Raw genomic sequence first — 15,571 nt, 5'->3', positions numbered from 1 at the left:
CTTTACACCTTTGTGTGTGTCCATGCAGCTACATATCACCCAAACACCGAGATCAAGTTCATAATCCACCCGGGGAAGTTTTTATATTCCGATGAATTGGAGATGTGAAAGAAAAACTGCTTTGAACAGATTAACACCGTTCTAATGTTTTATGGATTGTATAAAAAAATATTTTAAAATTTGGAAAGGAAGAAATGATGAAATAAACCAGACAGAACATCTAAATTAGAAAAGTACAATTTATTGCATTTTTTGTGTAAAAAAAAAAAGAAAAAAGAAAAGAAAGAAAAAGCTCATTGAGTCTCACGAAATGTATTTTAAAATCAAACGTCACATTTCTCCACACTGAGCGATGAGGATCGGCAGTTTTGGTTTGTTGTTGGGTCCAGTGGGGACGTTCTGTTTGAGGGGAGAATAACAAACTCAGAATTAAAACTAAATCTAAAAAGCAACAATCGGCATCAATAATCGGTAGAAGAGTTTGTGCCTCAGAATCATCAAATTCGTCCGGGACAGAAGGAACATTTTGAACGTTTCAGCGAATCTAACGTCTCATTTCTACAGTTCGATATTTTATGGTCGGCATATTCGGCATGGCTGGAAACCTCAAATTTTTCTCTAAATAGTCAGAATAAAGTAATTATTTTCTGCTAAAACAGCTTCTGGTCTAGAATCATTCAAAGTCACAAATAAAAAAAAAAACATCACTAAAATGGAAGTAAAAGAGAATTACCATGAAAGTCATGAAAATTATTTATAATCCACCCAAGATGAATTTCAACAGTTTGAAGGCAAACAGTTTACCAGTTGCATGTTTGTTGTTTCTAAATCCAATAATATTTTCACATTTATCAGATCTCAAGTTGACCAATTAAATAATTCTTTGGAGTCTCGTTATAACTGAGAATGTATGATGTCATCTTTTCATTTTAGGTAAACCTAAATTCACGGGTTTGATGAAATTCATAAATTTTCATTACTTGGACATTATATTTGAACGACCTGGCACCTCCTCCGATTATGTGAAGAAAATGTGAAACTGAAAGCGTTCCAGCAGATCTGCTTTATGTAGTTCTGTTAAGGTAAAATATTGTCTTCCATCTCTCTTTGTCAGAGGAATACTGGTGAGAAAATTTATTGTAAGCGTAATATGCTTCAAAAACAACATCTGTGTACTCAGGTCTAGTTTTTTTTTTTTATATGTGTGCATTTTTAAATTGCTCGACGATTCTGTTGTGACATTCCTTAAAAGTAAAATTAGTAATTTTAGCTCTTTTTTTCTGTGATAAAATTATGTAGTGCAAACAGTGCTTTTGATCATGCAGATGCATCGGTATGGGCACTGACACACAACACAGCTCTTATTGGCCAGAAACTTGGCATATTTACGTATGAAATCCAGTATTTAATTTAAAAAGATGAAAGACAAGGGGCACAAAAATGAGTAAGTATTTTGTGAAGTTTTACCTCAATTTTCCTCATGATCAGAAGACCATCCACCACTTTTCCTAAAACAATCAAGAATCTGGTGTAAGCCTGACTGGAATTATGTTTGTGTAAAAAATGATGAGCGCATAAGTGTAAATAAGTAAATTTTGTAAAGTGACTCACCAAAAACAACGTGCTTCCCATCCAACCAGTCACATTTAGTGCAGGTAATGAAAAACTGGCAACCATTTGTCCCCTGGTCCACTGTTTGCCTGAATTAGAAATCATTTGAACAGAAACATTTTGTAACATTACCTCACTTAAATGCATCAAATTAGCTTTGCTTTCTGCAGAGGATGGAAAAATAGTCTAATAGCATTCACCAACACACATACCATGGATAGAAGTCCAGGAGCAGAATGTTTCATTTTGAAGTTTTCATCTGCAAATGGACCCCTGTAGATGCTGCAGATACCGGTACCATCGCCCTTTAGCAAAGGACAAACAGGAACTATTTTAGAAGTCTGTCTAGATAAAAAAGTGTAATTCACTTCAGAACCACAAGAGGGAGACACATTTCTTTTATCCAGCTCAGACCGAACTGTCCTCTTTCTGTCCTAAGAGCAATCTTTATTAATTAAGTTGTAATCGATACCTGACTCTAGATGGGTCCGTTTCTGGAGTAAAATGTGACATTTTAGCAAATCTTCTAACAGAGTGAATACAAAATGGGAGTAGTTCTTGATATTTTGATTCTGTAATACAAAAAAAGAAGAAAATTGGTTGAGTTTTCTCAACTTTGCCAAAAGTGATGTTACTGATGAATTTCAACTTTTATATTTTTAGATTGAGTAAGTTAAGCTTAGCACACATAGGCTAAAAAGGATTCAACAGAAACTCAGTGAAACTCAGACTTAGGTCAATTCAAAGACAAATTCTATATTACATACATGACAACTATGACAATTACTATATGACAACAGTTTTCCCAGTGGATTATACACAAAGTTGGGGTATTACTAAAGAAAATCCCATCTCGACACAGGTCAAGGTTATAATAGGCTTTACATTAATACTCTAGTAATGAGCACAGTGGAAAACAAAACAACAAAAAAGATAAAAACCTGGAGTTACTTACGCCTTAATTAAAACCTTCCACACAAAATGCAAGGAATTTTGAACCAGAAAATTGGAAGTGTGTGCATGTACTTACATTTACAAAGTCTCCACCTTGAATCATGAAATCTTTGATCACCCTGGAGGTAAACAGAGAAAAATGTGTACTAAAAGGTGAACTAGGTTGAGCTGCTTGATTCAAAGAGCCTTCAGTCAGAAAACCAATGACTATGATTGTAGATCCGGGGTGAATGTGAAAAATAAAAATAACCAAAAAGATTTAAATCTAATATTCTCAAACTTCACTTTGTAAGACAGCTTAGATTCCCAATGAATACATTGAAAAAAGCACAAGAACTATTATAACCCAATAAGACCTGGGTGCATGAGCCTTGAGGTGTGGTCATTTTCTTCTGTTTCAGTAGTTTAACCAGCAATCATTTGGCTCTGTCACATACCTGTGGAAAGTGCAGCCTTTGTAGCCAATTGGAACGCCATCCTTCCTGCAGCACAAACGATGGAGAAAGAAATGTAATTTTAAAAAATTCAGCCAGGATGGTTCAAAATATGGTTTCGGTGCCTTTTGCAGCTGTTTGAATAATTTTGTGTGACTCCGCAAACTCACAATGAATTATTATGGAGCTGATATTATCTATTCCATTGTGTCTGTTTATGTTGAGCTGGTAGAAACTGATTTTTTTTTTTGATGGGAATGAAGATACTTGATTGTGTCACAGAAAAGTCAACAGGATCACTATCTTAAATCAGACACTTCTTACTTCACAGTTAAACACCTTACACTGCTGCTCTTTTTGTTAGGAGTTTCTGTATTGTGTCTTAGGAACATTCTTGTTATATACGACGTTTGAAAAAAAAGGCAAATTAAAGCAGTTAAATTAAACTTCAGTAACCTCAAGACACAATTTTTGAACATAATCAGATTATTAGATTATCTGATGAAACACTGTTTGTTGAACAGGATTCATTTGGTGAGAGGTTCTTCATTTCTGTATTGCCTTTTATATTAAATGAAGCCAAAGCTACATTGACTATAAATATACTTATACTGTTATTCTAACCCAAAGATATCTACTGGTTAAGCCAATTGTTTTTTGAGGATGATGAAAGAAGAAAGCAGAAAATGCTTTTTCCCTGGCATCAAAAATAAACATGTTGAGTTGCTAAATGCTCTGGGGACTGGAACTGTGCTTTTTTAGTACCAAATACTCCAGGTGGGACTGTGTGCTCCATGGAAAAAGCAGTTGTATGAGCATTGACAAACAGGGATAAAAAAAAGTCACCTTCCTAAAAATAATGATTTAAGTCATTTTTTGCCAAAAGTGAATTTGGCAACAAACAAAAAAAAGACAATTAAATATCAGATTTTCAAAAATGTTCACCATGAGAGCCTGCTATCTTAATAAAAGACGAATTCCCTGTAAGGCCTTTTATATCATTTACCTTTAGAGTTGCCAGTGAATGCATGCAGAACCACATGGATGTGGTGTTGTGTCGTGTGTGAAGCTGCCTTACCTGAACTCTCCAGTGCAGAACTGCCTGTGAGGAAGGGATGAAAACATTAGCAACAAGTTTAAAATCCACTGCCTGAATTTTGTTCACATATGTTGTATACACCCAAACCACAAGCAATGAATTACAGGGGTGATGTGTTACCAGCTTGTTCCTTACCGAAAGTTCTCAGCAGTCTTTGGAACCACATCAGCAAACAGCTCTACCTTCATCCGTCCGACATCCTGCCGCACAGTTGAGATAATGTTGAGTGAAAGGATGAGACAGCAAATAAAGCTATGGCATTGAGTTTCAGTGGATCTCAAAAGTGTAGATGTATCCCCTCCATCTTGTACAGGTCAACTGAAAATGTCGAAAACGCAGGTATAACCCAGCCGTGCAAATGGGCAGCCATTAAACTCTGCAAGTCTTGATTAAAGCAGCTTTTGATTTAAGTTCATTTTTTATCTTTTTCTAGGTACACTGCCAACATCTATTATAGTTAATCTGATTAAGTTCAGCTACCGAGCAGGTTTTTCAAATATTTACAGCCTTTTTCTAAAGTCACAGTTTCAGAATAGTTACAATGGATCAAAGTAATCTTGCTACACAATGTTATCAGTAAGAAAAAACAAGAGCAGAAAATATTCCCTTCACCATGGTACAGTGAACACAGCTATCAACAATTAGATACAATATTGCACAACAGGAACATTATGAATGCTTCTCTAAAACTGATAAAAAAAAACATCTGAGAGAGGTGCCATAGTGGTGTAGGGGTAGAGCACAACCCGCATATGGAGGCAGAAACTCGGAACTAGAAACTAAACAGGAAAAACATCATCAGTGGCCAACTAGCCTACACATTCACAGCAGGCTCTGCTGTTGGAGAGGAGCTGTAGTGAGAAGAGGGCAGGGGGTTTGCTGCCATTAAATGGTTTGATCAGCTCAGCTGCCATTGTCGTGTTCATCATTTTATGTGGCTGACATTCAGTTTATAGAGCACCATCGTCACTTCCTGGGTTAAAGCACAAAGAACCAGAGTTCTCTGTTAGAGGGAAAGGAAACTAACGTCATGCTGGTATCGGGCTCTGTAGTATAGGAAAATTTTTATGAATACAAATACACACACATGGTATCAGATACCCAATGTTGGCATCAGAGCTGGCATCCTGATGACATCATAGATCTTCGGCTTGCAGAAGAATTTTGTTCTTTTCCTGTAGGTGGGACTGGGAGGGAAATGCACGTGATACCTTGACCTCGCTGCTCAGGTAGAAGACTGCGTCTTTGAAAGAAACCCTAGATCCAAAATTAATTATTTGGCTTGGTTTGTGTATCCAGTAACTGTGGCTGTAAGTAACTCTGAACCTGGTTTGTTCACCTAATTGAAAGAAAGAATTGGAACGAGCTGCAGATTCCCAAGAAGTCTCTGATAATGTTGACTGAAGGGGTTGCTCCTCCACTGGCCTGAGAAGACAACACAGGAGTTGCTGCTCCAGGTGAACTCTCATCTCAACTGCAAGACTGAGAGCGAGTGTTTTTTTGTTTGTTTTTTTATATACTGTGTGCTGGACTTGTTATACACATATACAACAAGAATGGGTCACTCCTTTATGTATTGTTTTAAAATACAACGCCTCAACATGTCAGGGAATCATTAACGGGTGGAGCCTATCTTTCTAATAATCGGGTGGTGCCCTAACCTATTAATCATTACTCCGAATTACTAATTCGGTTAACAATTGGCTTTGGCACTTGATAATAGTTATAAAAAAAAAAAACAAAGTAAATTTATTGTGGCACAACAAACCTCCTTCTCTCAGTAAGAGAAGTGAGGATGAGTTGTGGCTGGATCGTTCAGCGTGACAATGACCTGAAACCCACAGGGAGGGGAACTAAGGAGTGGCTTTCTAAGAAGCACTTTGAGTTCTTGGAGCAGCTGAGCCCGTCTCCAGATCTGAATTCAATAGAACATCTTTGGAGGGAGCTGAAGCTGAAACTGCTGCCAGCCTGCTTTTTTACATTCTGTCTCTTACATTTCCTTCAATGAAAGATTATTCAAAGATTATTATATCCCCCCACTGTGACTGAACATGAGTTCGAAACATGACTGTAATATCCTATTTTCTCCACTTGTTAGGACTTGGCAGTGGCCAAACAGAAGCATCTTCATGCAAAGAAAATATCCAAGTCGGGTTAAATCTTACAAAGCCTTGTTGAAATGCATTATGGTCTAAAATTAAACTTTTCTCCACAATTCCAAAAAGTACGTTGAACAGAGAAACTACACTATAGATTACCAATAGAGAACTGTACTCATAGTGCAGTATGGTTGTGGTATCATCATGATCTGGGATTACTTTCTTCCAGATTGAAGTGGTTTTTTTTTTAGGTATATGACTCTGCAAACAATCAATAACATCTGATTAGAGCCAAAACTTTCATATGTCTGCTAGAAAGCTAAGGATAAGAAAGGACTTAATTTCTGAGCTTCACAGTAATTCAGAGTCTAGAATTAAACCCAACAGACAAACTGGATTCACTTGGAAAAAAAAGCAGTGGACAAGAAACGTCTTGAAATTGTGATAAATTTGTAAAATTTCTTCAAAGAATTGGGGACAAATATTACCCTGTGAAGAAGTGAGATGGAACTACTTCCGATTCAAATGCTGAATTTCAATCAGAAACCCAACAAAATACTTTGGTGTGCAAACTTAAACAACCAGCTTATTGAAGAATTTTTAATTTTGACCTTCTACCAGATTTGTTTGTCATACACTAAGTGTTAAAAGTACAAGAACTAGTTGCAGATACCGGCCGCCGCAATTAAAATGACATGTAGGAGAATTGATCAGTTCTGATATCATTTACAAGCCATAACCGATAACTTAAAGAACACGTTACTGAAAAAACCCAACAGTCTTGACGTTAAACTTTAAAACATAACATATTTGTTTTACTTTTTTGTACATGTGTGTAGAAAAAAAGCAAATGTATGGGGCGGCTTAGTTCTCTCTTCCCCAGGAAACTGGACAATGCAGGACAGCCATGGACATCCAATACAATGTGTGTGTCTGTGTGTATAAATAAATTCACACAGAAGTACGAGCACACAAAAAGAGATTTGTCCTGACGACATTGGTGACAACCCTCTCTCCACTAAATGCAAATAACTCAGACAAAAAAGCTATTTGATTTCCTACTGCTGCTGTTTAGACTGTACAAAGCACTCTAACGCTCAAAGGCAAACGCATAAAGCAGATAAAATGACGAGACGGAACAAATGTCAAACACGGCGCTTCTGATCTGAGTGAGGATTTTTCTGACCACGGTCTGACGTCCGCAGAAGGTAGGACTTAGTCACCTTACATTAAAGACAGTTTTTTGCTTTAAAGAAAGCCGATCTTTTGACGACAAAAAGAATTTCAGGATGTTCTGTCTCTTCCTAGAAGTAGGATAAAAGGAAGAGGATGAATTTGAGAAGAGGCAGCAGGTGTGCTGTACCGAAGGGAGAACAAGAGTTTCACCTATCATGCTGCAGAACTCAAACTCCAGGAATCCTGCCATAGTTGCGTCCCTACTTAACAACGCTCAAAGCAAAACAGGAAGATTCCCACAGAGAGCAAACAAGACACACAGAGCAAAAACAACTTAAGCCAAAACTGTTGGGACAACAACATTTCAAAGAAACAACCGCAGGCTTCCAATATTCAAAACTAGTCTCCTTTCTAGGAATTATGTTGTAACAATAAAGTAATTGTGCAATTGAATGTGCACACAGGAAGTGACTTCAGCCAGGTAGTTATTTTTGATGACATGAGCTACAAACTACAGGAAGAAAAAAAACAATCATAATAATAGAGGAGCTACTTAAAGCACATTTAGAAAATGGCAGGCTTCCTTGAAAACCTGAAAGGTGTGTCCCTGGATCTTTTGCAGCAAAAATGAAAAGGTGGAGCCACAGGAGGAGCAGTTTTCGAGGAAGCTACTCCACTCAAGGACAATATTCACAGAACAGCATGAACAGCATCCTGCTGGACGGGCTTATCTGCTGAAGTTCACTGAACTAAAGAAAGAATAACCCTGGACAGAAAGGTACTCACCATTTAATTTTATTATGACATTTATTGCCTTTCATAAAGCGTCTTGAGTATTTGCTCTGCATGAGGCAAAGGCTAAAATTTAATGTGTGTACAAGACAAGTATTGCAATACTGGTGTTAAGAAAGAATTGAAAGATTGTATCCAAACAGCTGCAACAGGGAAAAGTATAAACGCAATAAGTGCAGATCTGATGGCAAGGGACACTGAAGGGCATTTTACATGCATAAACTAAAGAAAAGTCTGCTTCATTTAAAAAAAAAAAAATTGTCTCAACTAGTTTCCAGTACAACAGGTTTAAAAAAATAAAAAGCAAAAAAAAAAAACCAAAACAGGAAAATCTTTTAACAGCTTGAAATCAGCCAGGATGTTTATTCACATGCTAATAGCAGGTATTTTCTAACAGAGGAGGAAAGGTAGGATTTCTGCAAGTTAAATCTGATGTTTTAAAAAATTTCCGGACAATCGTGGTATGACATTATAGAATAATGCAGGGGTCTGCAACCTGTACAATCCAAAACTAAATAAATGCCATTTAGAGCTGCAAGTGCTACATGATCATTTACAGAAGAAAACTTTTACTTTTTGACAACCGTGAAGACATTTGGTCAAATACTGTTAATTAGTTTAAAGTGGAAATAAGTTACTCCAATAAGCTGGTAGTTGAGTTCATAGTTAGCTAAATTTATGACTAATTTCATGCTAACCATGGTTAAAATTTGGGGGCTTTAAAGTTTGATCAGTGAGACACATGTATTAAGAGGGGTCTTTGTCATATTGTATTTGCACAAACATAATTGAGTGAGCACTGTTAGTAGCAAACTACTTTTACTATCAAACTTAATTTTTCTCTGATAACCTTGCAAGCAAGAATTTAGGCAGTTAGAAAAAAGTAAACAGCTCACGAACACTGGATGTACTTTACATGTCTTTCTAAGTATTTGTTTATTTGGAAGACACATAGACATATGTTTTTGGTTAATAAAATGTAGAACAGTATATATAATTTTTGAGTGTATCATTAAGATATGGGCATCAGCTAATGAATTTTCCTTTCTTCCTATGTCACAATTACAAAAATGTTTAGAACGTGACATTATGAAGAGTGTATTAGCTAGTAATATATTTTTCTGGCTGTTATATTTACAGAAACAGGAAGGCACAACAGGGCAATGTGTTGGTACAAATTGATGAAGGGATTAACTGAGCAATTTTAGAAAAGTAACCATTGATAGTAACAATCATAATGGCTCCTGGCAATAATGTTTCATAGCAAACTATATCAAATAGACATTTTGTTGGAGGAGTCGGTGAAGGTGTGCTTTTTAATTCCCCACACAGGCAGTCTCTTTTCTTCAAAGAGATGTGAGAACAGCTGAATGACGAGCAATAAATTCCTTCAGACAGGGCTGCCGGCCAACCTGCATCACATACGCATAACTCTCAAAACACAACAACAAACATCAGCGAAAAAAGCAATGGAGATCAAATCTTAAGAGGCAACTAAATAAAATTGAATACCTATGCTGATGGAAGATTTAGGCATACCAAAATAATTTTACAGGCCTAAATTGAGACGATTAAATCTGGGTTGTTGTTTTTTTAGGATTTCGCTGCAAGTGTATGCAAGCAAAAAGTTAGTCAGGGCCAATCTTAGGGAGCAAGTTGGTTTTACACTAATTTCTCGTGTGTCAGCAGGTCAAGTGTACCACAAGACTGTTGCAATGGTTAATCACAACCCGTCTTAAACGGTGGTGGTGAGGAACGCCCAACAAGCAGCAATCCAAGGACCACGGACTACAAATGACAAATTTATCTGATAATTTAGGGCCAAAAGAGACCTCTTACATTTGAGACATGAAAAGTCAAAAATCAGTTTAGATGGAGAGTTTGGTATGAGCAAAGCATCAGAATCAATATTTCCTTTGGACAGCTGCAACACTTTCTATAAATTACTGAAAAAGTTTTTAATATATAATAAGGTATCAGATGAATAATCCTGTAAATCCTGATTGCTGATGATAAAATTGTAAAGGATACTGGCTAAAAATTTATCTAAAAAGTCAAATAGGGGAAAATCTTGGGCTTAGCAAAGAAATACACTGAGGCTCTCTTGCTATAAATAGTTTGTACAGAATGATGCTGCTGTGTTGTGTAACTCAAAGTGCTTTACAGAGATTAAAAACAGAAAGACATTTAACCGCAAGAGAAACGGAAAGAAATTATCAGAAGTGTACAATCATATAAACAGACAGAAAAACTAATAATTTAGAATCATGAGGAATTAAAAGTGAAAGGTACCAATCAATAACAGAATGAGGAATTCAATTACTGCATTAAAGAAAACTCACACTGTAGGCATCAAAATTATTGCCTGTTCTTGGGATAAATAAAACAAATCAAATTAAACGTTCGCGCAGAAAATTCTTCCTGAGAATAAAAACACTGGATCGGTATAAAAAGACAGATCTTTACGTCTCTACTGTTTATAAATGATCAGTTTTTGTTGCTTATGATCTCCATTAGACTGTCCTTTCTGACTACGACATAGAATAAAGTACCTCCAACTCAACAGTATTTTAAGAAGTCTTAAATTCATGAGAAATGCATCTAAGGATTCTGTTTTGTCCTCTGCAGATTTTCTTGGAGCACCTTTACTCCAGACTCTCCAAATAAATGTTTCCGGAGTCTTCCTCGTCTTTGGAGGACAGCCTAACTGCGAAAATGTTTGCCATCATCGAGCAGTGGGATGAGGCGTCCAACCAATACACAGACGTCACCAAGAAGTACTTCATGCTTTTGCTCATCAAGTTTGGACTGGAAACAGCTGTGTTTTACTCATGCAGCCCGAAAAAGTATATGTACTTTTTAAGCGTCTGCAGCCTGTCCGTTTTGCTGGCTGATTTTCTTCTTACATTGTTAATGGGAGCTGCCTGGTTTCTCGGCCCAGAGAAGTCGTTGCCGTCAACCTGCTTCCTGTTGGCTACAGCCTCAACAACATACGGAGCTCTGCCACTCCCTATGTTGATCCTCGGCTTTATTGACTACTGCTTAGACGACACCTTTATGAGCAATGTCTCAGTGTTATGGAAAACATTTAGAAATGTAATCTTGACCATGGTGGTTTGGGCGGTTGCTATTCATAACTCACTTCACTCTGATTATGCCAGACTGGTGGAACTGGATTCTTCGGGGGAGATAAAGGTGCTTCTCTGTAAAGTGACAGAGTCAACAGTGATCACAACCTTTACTTTCGGACTTTTCATGGCATGCCTACTGACGCTGGTGCCATTTTGGTCCAGAATTCCCCAGTGGTTGAGAGAAGTCGACAGGATGCTTGAAGCACGGGAGCAGCAGCAGAACATGAGGAGCGATCTGCTCCTCGCTTCAACCTGGAATCCCAACCCAGAAACAAAAACCAGACCGGAGGAATATCCCGAGGAGAACAGCCTGACGAGGCCTCCTCTGTGGTTCAGCATAACACTTGGCTTTATATTGTTCTGGATGCCATATCTTGTGATGTCTGTCTCTTGCCTGATCTGCGGACTTGGAGTACCCACACACCTCGGAGTAAACCTTCTGTGGTTGGAGTGCTCCAACAGCCTCCTGGTGGGTTTGGTGTTCTGGGCAAAGAGCTACACAAAGGGGCCTTACAGCAGTCTACCAGAGGACGTGTGCTTATGGCAGGTTTACTGGCACTTAAGCAAAGATATAAGACGGTCTCTGCCGCCTACCGCTGTGTTTAAAGCACCATGTGAAAAGAAGAGCAGTTCATTTCATGTGTAGAAAAAAATAAATAAATCGCCCAACAACACAGCAATGCAGACTAAATGAAAGTCCTCCGGCATATGAATCGATCAGTGATCGGACTCTGTGGTTGTTACTCCATCCTGCTCGTGGCTGAATGTTACAAAAGCTAGACTCAGAAACGAATCTCCACAGATCGTCCTCTCCAGAAGCCAAGAGGTGATTAATTGCAGCTTTAAATGAACTGTTAACTTTTCACTGCATGCCTACTGATACTGGTGCCATTTTGGTCCAGAACTCTGAAGTTGATCTTCGGAGCAAAATGTTGCAACTGTTTACTGTGCACGGAGGGAAATTTGCAATGACTACAAAATGTAGCAGATCACTTTATCTTCTTTTATTTTATCTTTATGGACTCTACTGATACATGTTTGTCAAAAAATAATAAAAACAAATTCTGAAATATTGCCTCTTTTAGTTATATTTACCATAGCATACTATTTATACTTTAAACGGAGTATAAATCATTTCTGCTAACAGATTAAGTTTTGCGATGCAAAAAATGAGCATGAGGAATTTTGAAATTTTTTGCACCTTTAATGAAAGATGTATCTTGTATAATTCAACTGAAAAACAACTCAGACAGAAAGGATAAAAACAAAAAATAGAATATTAGGGATTAACAACATATGTGCTTTAACAATAATATTGGACAATATTAGTCATTTTTTAGCATGCAGGTGTTGGTTCAATAAGTAAAACTGGATTAATATTAACAAGCTATCTTTTTTCCATCTTGTTGCCATTTGCCTTTGAAGGGAGATCCTGGAGGTTGGTCATGTGGCAGTGATGCAACGTTGAATTGTGGGGAGTTTAACTGTAGCAGTGATGATGTCAGCAGCGTGATTGTTTTTTTCAAGGTGTCAAATGGGTAGTAAAATATATGTAATAACGGTAAATACTGCTTATTGGCCACATAAGCAATATTATACCAAATAGCGGCTCATGTTTTTATGTTGGCGCATAAATATATAGAAAAAGTTGCAACAATTTGGTTGCAAAAATGTGCACAACCTTAGCACCTTTTCATTCAACTTCAGTATTCATCTTATGTCGTAAAAGGCTGTACGTCCCACATTATAATTTGGCAATACAATACCTACTACTCCCTCTATCATGCGAAAGTTCTCAAAATCTCTATTCAGGTGAACCTAAAGATTCTCTGTCAGATTTAGTTCTGAACTTTAGCTCGGCAATTCCAAAGAGGTAAGCTTTCGGTCATGAAGACGTTCTTCTGTACATTTAGATGTAGTCTTGCTACGATGCTGAAATGTAAATGTCCTTGTTGCCACAAGGACCGGATGATACCGCTCCTTGTTAAGAGCAGTATCATCCCTGCCACTCTCAACCACAACAGAGAGCGGTAGGGATGAGAAACAGTCAGAAAGCTGCACTTTTCTGGTTGAACAGGTTTGATATACTTTATGTTAGGTGTCTATCCAAAGGTTAAAGATTATAATTGAAAGAAAAAGCGGTTATACAAAGTCAGGCTGCGCACACCTATACTCCCAGGCAATACTTTATATTTTTATTTATTTCTCTTGATAGATTTTTACTTTTCATTTGACTTATACTAGACAAATTCCACATTAAATTTATTTTAAAAACCAAGGGTTTTAATGGGGGGGAGTGTACATTTTGATAGACACTATATTTTGGACCAGATATTACTGACAAAATAAACAAAAAACAATAAGGGAAAAAAACACAGTGCTTTATGAGATTTAGATACAGTTTGAAAATGGGTGTGTTGCTTTTATCCCTCATCCAGTTATTAACCCCACACTGTATTGTGGCAATATACTGTGCAAAATGTAAAGCGCTGAGGTAACAACTGGAGGTCTGGACTTTTCACCCGACTCAGCAATCGTCCAGGTAAGTTTGGGCGGAAGTTGTATTGTTGTGCCCTGATTCTAAAAGTGTCACCAAAAGGTCAAACGGCTGCTACACAATGTATCTTATATATCTCAAGTGTCAAAGTAACTTGGAAGCCAAAAGTTAGCCAAACAAAATACTTCAACTCTAAATAGAAATTTGCAAAATCCCTTGATACCATAAATTCATTAGGAAATCAAATTAACAGTTCTTTTTATGATATATAAACTATATTTTAATGCATAGTCTAGCTTTTCATATATATGTTTAGAACACAGTGATGTTAGTGCCAGACTTTATAGGAAATTGTTTTCTTAAAATAGTTGACTTTAAAATAAATGAAAATAGATAGAATTTAGTTTTGTGCAACTGTGAAAATCACAAAGTGACTATATTATAGATGAACTGATGAGGCTGTTCATGGAAAATACCATTTTTAAAAGCGGCATAGCCATTACAGTGGAACAAAACTGTGCTGCAGGTTCTGTTTTGAATCTCTCAAAACAGAAACTAAGGAATTACAAGATTAATTTCATTTATGAATTAAACAATGTCTCCCAAGCAACAAAAGTGAATCAAGGTGCAAGTGGTAAGTTGGTGCATATATTACCAAAACTGTGGGGGGTTTCCATGCATGTATTTAACAAGGACAAACAAAACTAAATGTTTCAACATTTAACCTACCCATCCCCAATAAGAGAGAATCATCAGCCGACTTGATTGGTAAATCTCTAGCTGATTATTAATAATGTTCGCTCTAGTAGTAATTGATCTTCTCTTACCTGTTTATTTGATTAAACCTTAATGTATACATGCATTAAAGGGGATTACAGTGACAGAGAACAGGGCAATGAAAGCTACTACTAGCTAGGGTGCTGTATAGCGACTCACATGTATGGTGTCTAATAACACCTTGGAAAGCACATTTACCTTTGAGGCAAAAGTTAGTAAAGCCTCCAAATGTCTCGTTTTTTCATGTGTAACTATGTACACACAACTACAGCGCTGACTTTGTCTGCTTTACAAAGCTACATTTAGCTCAGCAGACGAGAAACTGCTAGAGAAAGTATGTCGGGCTCTCGCTAATTGTTGCAAAAAATACGCATAGAAACTGAATTAGAGTATTCATTTAACGCAGATTAAAAAAACAGCGTTTCACAACTTTAACGTGTGAAAGTCACGTTAAGTCGAGGCTGGTGAATAGCAGTGACGTCGACTCAACGTTAGCGGGGAACTTAAACTCACCTGTCCTCCTATGGTGATGTCGAAGAAGACAATCGGGTTGTTGGGGTTGGAGGGTTGAACAGACATTTTTGTTGTGCTCTGCTTGCTTTATTAAATTAAAAAATATATATGAAGTTCACACATGAATCATTTGAATGGTCCGAGTACACAGCGCATGCGCAGATGAAACGGACGGCAGCTCACGAGAGACAGTATAAATACTGCGACTCAAGAGACGAGCGCGAAGGCGAGCGCTTGCACCAGGGTGCCCTCTGATGGTCACATAAGGTAGCAAAAGTAAACTTAAGGCAAATACACTTAGTAATTTTTGGGAAATCTAGAAGCACTCTTTCCAAATAAAACTCAAACTCCATTAATTTAAAATGAATTAAACTTCATATCATTCAATAGTATTTACATGACATAACTGCTGGGGTTTCGGTAAAAATACATAGTTTGGTTGCAGTTCACTTTGAACTCACCAACTTGATTATCCCTCTGCCTGCAAT

The 15,571-nt window shown here is 37.2% G+C and overlaps 2 protein-coding genes across 2 annotated transcripts; one reads left to right on the top strand and one right to left on the bottom strand.

The window, feature by feature from the left end:
* Positions 1-222: 222 nt before the first annotated feature.
* ppih (peptidylprolyl isomerase H (cyclophilin H)) lies at positions 223-15,264 on the bottom strand. Its single transcript, XM_032571429.1, is given in 10 exon segments — positions 223-399; positions 1,468-1,508; positions 1,612-1,684; positions 1,686-1,700; positions 1,824-1,916; positions 2,642-2,684; positions 3,003-3,047; positions 4,078-4,101; positions 4,234-4,298; positions 15,084-15,264. Coding segments are annotated over 10 exon segments (534 nt in total). The 5' UTR covers positions 15,150-15,264; the 3' UTR covers positions 223-330.
* Positions 7,263-12,366, top strand: LOC116725377 (uncharacterized). Its single transcript, XM_032571374.1, has 3 exons — positions 7,263-7,405; positions 7,506-8,151; positions 10,794-12,366. The coding sequence occupies exon 3, from the start codon at positions 10,833-10,835 to the stop codon at positions 11,940-11,942; it is 1,110 nt and encodes a 369-aa protein (XP_032427265.1). The 5' UTR covers positions 7,263-7,405; positions 7,506-8,151; positions 10,794-10,832; the 3' UTR covers positions 11,943-12,366.
* Positions 15,265-15,571: the final 307 nt, after the last annotated feature.

This window comes from Xiphophorus hellerii, chromosome 1 (assembly GCF_003331165.1).
Source record: "Xiphophorus hellerii strain 12219 chromosome 1, Xiphophorus_hellerii-4.1, whole genome shotgun sequence".
Taxonomy (NCBI): Eukaryota; Metazoa; Chordata; class Actinopteri; order Cyprinodontiformes; family Poeciliidae; genus Xiphophorus; species Xiphophorus hellerii.
Note: the sequence above shows the minus strand (reverse complement) of the source record. Positions and strands in the feature narration are given on the sequence as shown.

What these genes read in the sequence shown, in the direction of transcription:
- LOC116725377 (XM_032571374.1), top strand. Translation starts at nt 10,833, where the DNA reads ATGTTTCCGGAGTCTTCCTCGTCTTTGGAGGACAGCCTAACTGCGAAA.